This window comes from Corvus brachyrhynchos, unplaced genomic scaffold (assembly GCF_000691975.1).
Source record: "Corvus brachyrhynchos isolate BGI_N302 unplaced genomic scaffold, ASM69197v1 scaffold213, whole genome shotgun sequence".
Classification (NCBI taxonomy): Eukaryota; Metazoa; Chordata; class Aves; order Passeriformes; family Corvidae; genus Corvus; species Corvus brachyrhynchos.
Genome location: NW_008237233.1, coordinates 971,791 through 978,933, shown reverse-complemented (window position 1 = coordinate 978,933; position 7,143 = coordinate 971,791). Strand labels below are relative to the sequence as shown.

Below are 7,143 nucleotides of genomic sequence, written 5' to 3'. Positions count from 1 at the left end.
TTAGACATTGTTGTAGTCACTAGTGCTTTTATTACTACTTACTTCCGTTTCCTAGTTCTCAGCGGGAAGGGATAAACAAAAGGAAGCTTCTCCCTGCAATTTTCACAGGTGAAGTGGTCGTGTCTAGAGCAATTTTGAACAGTTACATGCTGCATTGATTTACCAGATTCTCCAGTGAACTCAGAAAATGTCTGATTCATTCCATAAATAAACTCTACTAATAAAAGCTAAATATTTTCAAAAAGGGGTGTAGTATTTCACAAATAAAAATCCTCATTTTATTCAGTAGGAGACCTTTACTTAGGAGTCAGTATACAAGCTGCATTTATTAAATGAATGGACACTTTTGAAAAATCATACAGTAGAATAACAGCTCAGAAAGTTAGTTTTGTCTTAAGGAGAGTTTATTATATTACCAGATAAAATGTCAAGGTTATGGCAAGTGACAAAAAGAGCAAGACTTTGAAGAATGAAACAATAACTGCAAACCTCATGGAAGGTAAAAGTAGTGTTGCTTCACAAGGAAATAAGGCCAGGTAGCATTAATAGATAAATTCATTTATCTGCCTTGCATGTGTATTCTATAGCATTCGCTTTCCCTTTGTATTAAATGGATTATTCAGCTTTTAAGCATGTATTCTGGGACTAAAATACCATGAACTGATATTAGTTTGGACACAGATTTCCAAAACCTTTGCTTTGCTTTTGTTTAGTTTTCTATTATTTGTAATGCTTTTCTCTACCCTAAAGTGAGGGACTTTGTGCTGCAGTTGCAGTGTTACATCAACTCTTCTGGAATTCACACATGTGCTAACATTTCTGTAGTATTTATTCACACAGAAAATTTTGTGGTTTTTGTTCTGGAAAAGAAAGAGTCTTCTCCTAGGTTTGATGGATTACTAATTCAGGGAGATAATTATTTTAATTTAATTGTTTCTCCATTCATAACTACTTTTTGAAAGAGGACTTCTTTTTTACACATTTGTTTTTACCCATTTAAAGTGTGGTTTTGAATCAGCAGGTGGTTTTGAACAATTACATCTATCATAATGTTACCTAAAACTCTTTTGGTTTGTTTTAAGGAGCTACAAAAACCTGAACCTATTGGAAGGACCTTCATATCTCCAGCTGTGGCAGGACAAGATTTTGCCAGATCGGAAGGATTACTGACTTTTGAACGTGGACAGAGAAATGTTTTCCTGGATGTGACCCTGACTCCAAAGACAGGATCTTTAAACCCATTTCCTAAACGTTTCCAGGTTGTACTTTCTAATCCCACAGGCGGTGCCAGGGTAGATGACGTGTATGGTATTTCCAACATCACCATTGTCTCAGATTTGGACTCCTTGCCAGTTTGGGGACTGATTGATCAACTGCATCAGCCTCTTGATGACACCATTTTACACAGAATCCTTCAGAATCTGAATGTCAGAGTGGCTACAGAAACTACAGAAGAGCAACTTACTGCTGTGGTGCATATAATAGATAAGGTGAACACTTCCTGTTCTTTCTTAAATGACGAATGACATTAATTAGAGTATAACAACACAACGAGGCATATATATATATATATATATATATATGTACGTATATAACAAGGCAGATCACATCCACAGCAGTGACTCTGAAGCACAGACTGCAAAAGTAAAAGTAGAAATTGTGAAGTCCCACAATCAAAGAAGGAGTTTATCTGCCACTAGTTATGATGGTGGCAAGAAATCAGAAATCAAATAGGTTGAAATGAGCAACCAGTATTAATTTTGCATATATACCAGTAGCTCTAGATTTTCTACTGTGCAAAATTTTCCGTTTGGTGCCACAGTTTCATAGAGCTTATTATGTTTTCTTGACTCTTAGGCCACAATTTTGTTGCTTTTACGCCTGGCACAACACCTGCTCATATCTTTACAGCAGACTGCAGTCAACACACAAGCAAATCCTACCAGGGCCAGCTGGAGTCTGCTGTAGTCTTAAGCAAGCATCAGTCTTTTTTCCTCCAGTAGCTTGTGCTTAAGCATTCCACTAAGTTCTATGAAAATTATAGACTAGTTTTATGGTGTTCTGTCTCTTCTGGACTCATGGAATAATGCACAGAAGCTGAAAAATTTCTGAATACCTTGATACAAAGTGTTATAACAATATCCATTCATTTTTGATTGTTGCCACAAAGAAAACAGAGAAAATAATGTAAAAAATTCTCAGGACTCAACAATCTTTGGTTTGTGAAAGAATGAAAAATGCCACATCCTTTCTTTACTAATCAAATTCCCTAGTAAGGATATGTTTATGTAGTTTTGACAGACTGTGTCTTATGCCTGGAGCAGTGATCAGGAGTTGGGAAAAGTATTTTGAACTTTCAGAATGAACATTGGAATCACAGTGAAAATATCACTAGAACACTGAACATAAGGAAATATTACAAGCAGATTCCTTTGTGTAAAATGTTGTTTGATTTCTTCTCCTCTCATTAGGTTACAGGTGTAGGTGAAAAACTGTTGCTAACTGGTAAAAGTAGAAGTCTTTTCTATGAGATACTCTGTGCTCTGGCTAGCCCAAAACGTGAGGATACACAAGGATATAGCTTGCTTGCTGAGGTGACTGAGAAGTTTGCTTTTTCTCTGTTGACTGGGATAAAGTGTGGATCACCAGGAGAAAGGTTAGTAAGCTTGAATTCGTAATATGTTTTGTGAATACATGACATCTTACCAATACAGAAAATCTAAACTACATTTTCAGAAGATGGACTTCTCTACCATCTAGTATGTTACCCATATGTGAATGTGTTACACTATCATGATCTTATGAAGCGCTGTGTCATAGTGCCAATACATAGTGCTTTGTATGATTGCGCGTCACATAGAACCGGTACTTTGTTATGGGGTAACTATCGAACATGAGTCAGGAGATCTGGTATGTTAGATACTCACCTTTAGCTCAAATATTTCCTGGAAAAGTATTCATTATTCTTGCCAAGAAAATAATATGTAATTGTATGATGCAGAGCTGTGTTCTAAGCCTTAGATGAAAGTTAGCAACCCAAAATTTCTACTGGCATTTTGTAATTCGTATGTGCTTGGTTTTGCTCACTTGAACATTGTTTTAAAATTTTTAAAGCTACTCATAGTTTCAAATTGCTATTTTTGTCTCCAAGCCCTTGTCAGGCTAATGGGCTGGGGAAATAGGTGACTGAAGAAAGAGATTATTCTTTTTTATGAGACAGATGGTTTTAAACACTGTGGTTTTCCTATTGACAATCTTTTAAACAACTGGTGGTTGAACGTGTGTTCAGTGTTTAGAACTTAAAAGTTAAAATTATTTATTACAAGTTTTTTTTGCATCATCTGTTGAGAAAAAAAAATAAAGCAAGATCATACATTTTAATGTCTCTCCTGTTTTTTAGACTCAGCTCTACATCAAGTTGTAAAGATGAGTGTTTTGATAACCTAGTTTACTATGGACAGATTTCAGTTAGAGGTCATAAGGAACAAATCCCAGAAGGGAAATGGAGAAGCTGAAATGCGTAAAAATTCAGCCCTTTTTTTTCCACAGAAACTGAAACAGTGTGCCAGTTAAACATCATAAGCCTAAAAATGCTGAGCTCATAAAGTACTAACAAATCACAAGTACCTTTTAGAGTCATTATGTGATGAGTAGTGAAGCTTGGTTCTGCTTACCAGCCATATTGCTTTTCCATTTCTACAGAGGCAAAAATATCCTTGACAGCTGTCCATATATTGCAATAATGGCTCACAACTGGTTTCCTCAGCAAATCAATGGACACAGATTTAATGGAAAAGATGGAGATTCTATTCAAGTACCTGAGCATTTACTAGAGGTCTCTCTAGTATTATCATCTCCTCAAGAAGAGAACTGTGAATCTGTACAGTTCACAGAATACAGCAGTCAGCAGTGGTTTCTTACTAGAGATAAAGAACTTGCCCTGAAGAACAAGGTTTGAAAATAATGCAATTTTTTTCAATAGTTTATTTTAACCTAGATATTGTTCAAAATACCACATATGTATTTAAAATAAAGTGAACATTTTTATGGTTGTCTGTGATTAAAATGAACACTGTGTTGAATCTTAATATTAAATTTATCTTTACATTGTACATATTGTTTCAGGTTTTTTCAATGAGCTTGCAGGGTCAGAGTTCACTACCTTTGAAAGATAACAATGAAGTCATTTATCGTATTTATGCTAAAGGAAATCGGATTGTTCCACAGAAGTCTCTATGTCTCCTCTGGAATCAAGCTGCTGAAAGGTTATTTTATTACTGTGTTTAGTTTTCCAATTTCTACCATGAATCCATGTATTTGTTTAAGATATGATAACTCCAGTTAAATAATTTGCAAGTATAAAATTGATCCATTTCATGTCTTTTTCCTTAATTTTTCTGGCCATTTTACCAGTACATAAAACTTTTCTTATAATAAAACGAGTAGTTATTCTGGCTCAGATATTTCTCAGACTTCTGCCCCTGGCTTTTTTTCATCAAAATACCATTTAGATTGTATAATGATGCATTAGGTTACAGTGACAGGCTATAAATCCCAGAACTGCATCAATGAATATGTTAATGAAATTGGAGATAATTGTGTTCTGTATCCTGTTGAAGTATAGTTGGTTTAGGTTCAATTTCATTAGACCAACTGGATAATACCAGCCTGCTGTTGATACAAACTATTTCTCTTCAGGAGGAGATGCACCAGAATTTCCCTGTATGCTTTCCTTTAATCTGTGCACAATTTCCAGTAGAAATGGCTTAGGATATCATCTGTGGTATGCTTCACCCTTTTTCAAAACCACTTCAGCAATACTGAAAAAAAAACAAAACAAAACCTGAATTTTAGTTTCAAAGCAACAAATAGCAGTATAAAATGTTCTCCATAATAGGGTATTGAGCAAAGTTAAGTAAAAAACGATTTGAAAAGTCAGACAGACCTAAAAATCTGGCAGAGATTTTAAAAACATGGGCACAAAAATTCTCTAGTGAAAAAAATGTTAATACATGTACAAAGATTTAAAAAAACACATTAAAAAGCTATAAACAATATTTTAATCTCATGTAAATATGCTCTTCTGAGCACTACACATGAAAGATTACAGAAAACACCTACTGAATAGTTTAGGGAACTTGGTATTTCAGGAATACAACAAAAGTTTTCAAGCCTGCTTACCATGTGAATTACACAAGTCCATTTCCAACTCTGTGAAACTTGTTTTGCAGCTGGCTGTCTGATAGCGGATTCTGCAAGGTGGTTGACGACAAATCAGATTATGTGGAATGCTCCTGTTCTCATATGTCCATTTATGCAGTTTATGCCCAAACAGATAACTTATCTTCATACAACGAGGCTTTTTTTTCTTCTGGATTCATCTGCATTTCAGGTCAGTTCATTTAAGACAGTTTTCCCATTAATAATCACTGATGACCACTGATTGATTATTAACACTTTTGGTAGCTGATGACAATCTTTTTATTTAGTGGAATATTGAAGGAATATTGACTAACTTCATGTCATTAAAGGTGAAATCTCGTCTGATATTTGCCCACTGACAAATTTTGCCACTGGAAAAAAATGTCAAGCATATAAATATCACAGAATCAACTAGGTTGGAAAAGATTTTTGAGGTCATCAAGTCCAACCTACGACCTAATGCCGCCTTGCCAACTAGATGATGGGACTGTGTGCCACATCCAGTCTTTTCTTAAACACCTCCAAGGGTGGTGACTCCACCACCTCCCTGGGTAGCCCATTCTAATCCCCACTGGTCCACCTTGTGGCACATAGGGATGGCCTGCTCCTATGCCTTCAAGATTTATTTCTTGAAGTATGTCCCTCCTTCCAGGACCCCTTTGTTTTTGAGGGCTGTTTCCCAAGGTACTCTCCAAAACAGCATCCTGAATTTCACCCTCTGAAAGTCTAGTGTAAAAGCTTTACTGAAGTTTCAATATCTTTGTTTCACTGAACATTGAAAACTCGTGGTTCTTTTCATGAATGTCATGGTCACTGTGCCCCAGACGGCCTCTGACCACCACGTCTCCCACCAGCTCCTCTCTGTTTGCAAACAGCAGGCCTAGCAGAGCCCCACCCCTGGCACGCTCACTCACCAGCTGTGACAAGAAGCTCTCCTCCACACATTCCAAGAATCTCCTGGACTGCCTCTTTCCCACTGTGCTGAGCTCCCAGCAGGTATCTGGCAGGTTAAATCCCCTACAAGAACAAGGGCTGGCGATCTTGAAACACCCTCCAGCTGCTTGTAGAATAATGCTTATAGAATAATCTCTTCATTCTGGTTGGCTGGTCTGTAAGAGACTCCCACCAGAATGTCAGCCTTGCTGGCCTTCCCCTGATTCTTACCCATGGTACTTGATCTTTTTGTCATTGATCTCCAGCTCCATGGTGTTGAGAGCCTCCCCAACATACAGAGCCACCCCCCCACCTCTCCTGCCTCACCTGTCTCTTGTGAAGAGCTTGCAGCCACCCACTGCGGCGCTCCAGTCATGCGAGTCATGCCGCCACATTTCTGTGATGGTGACTATGTCACAGCTTTCCTGCTGTCCCATGGCTTCAGCTCCTCTTGTTTGTTACCCATGCTGCCTGCATCAGTGTAAAGGCACTTCAGCTGGGCTGCTAACTTTACCCCTGACTCAGGCTTACCACCCTTGGGCTCATCTCTAGGAAGCCTGGTTTCATCCCCTTCCCTCTTCAAACCTGGTTTAAAGCCCTCTCAGTCAGCCCTGCCGACTCATGGGCTAGAATCCTTTTGCCCTTGTTAGACAGATGGAGCCCATCTGACTCAAGAAGGCCTGGTGCTGTAAAAATTGCCCGTGGTAAAGAAACCAAAATTCTGATTACACCAGCCCTTAAACCATGCATTGATAACATGGGTTTTCCTGTTCCTTTCATTTTTCATCCCTGCTCCTGAAGGAACTGAGCAGAACAACACCTGTGCTCCTGCCCCATCAACCAGTCAATCCAGAGCCCTGACATCCTTTTTAATGACCCTGGTACCCCCTTCTTGTCAACCTCATCACTGCCAATCTGGACAACCAGCAGTGGGTAATAATCAGAGGGCTGAATTATTTCAGGGAGCCTCCTGGTGATATCCCATACCTGTGCCGCAGGAAGGCCTCA

The 7,143-nt window shown here is 38.2% G+C and overlaps 1 protein-coding gene across 1 annotated transcript in view; it reads left to right on the top strand.

Moving 5' to 3' along the window:
* ADGRV1 (adhesion G protein-coupled receptor V1) overlaps window positions 1–7,143 on the top strand; it is a 269,849-nt gene that overhangs the window by 121,214 nt on the left and 141,492 nt on the right. Inside the window, 5 exon segments of the mRNA XM_017729530.1 lie at window positions 1,083–1,490; window positions 2,472–2,656; window positions 3,703–3,952; window positions 4,126–4,265; window positions 5,232–5,392. Of these exon segments, the coding sequence (XP_017585019.1) occupies window positions 1,083–1,490; window positions 2,472–2,656; window positions 3,703–3,952; window positions 4,126–4,265; window positions 5,232–5,392 (1,144 nt within the window).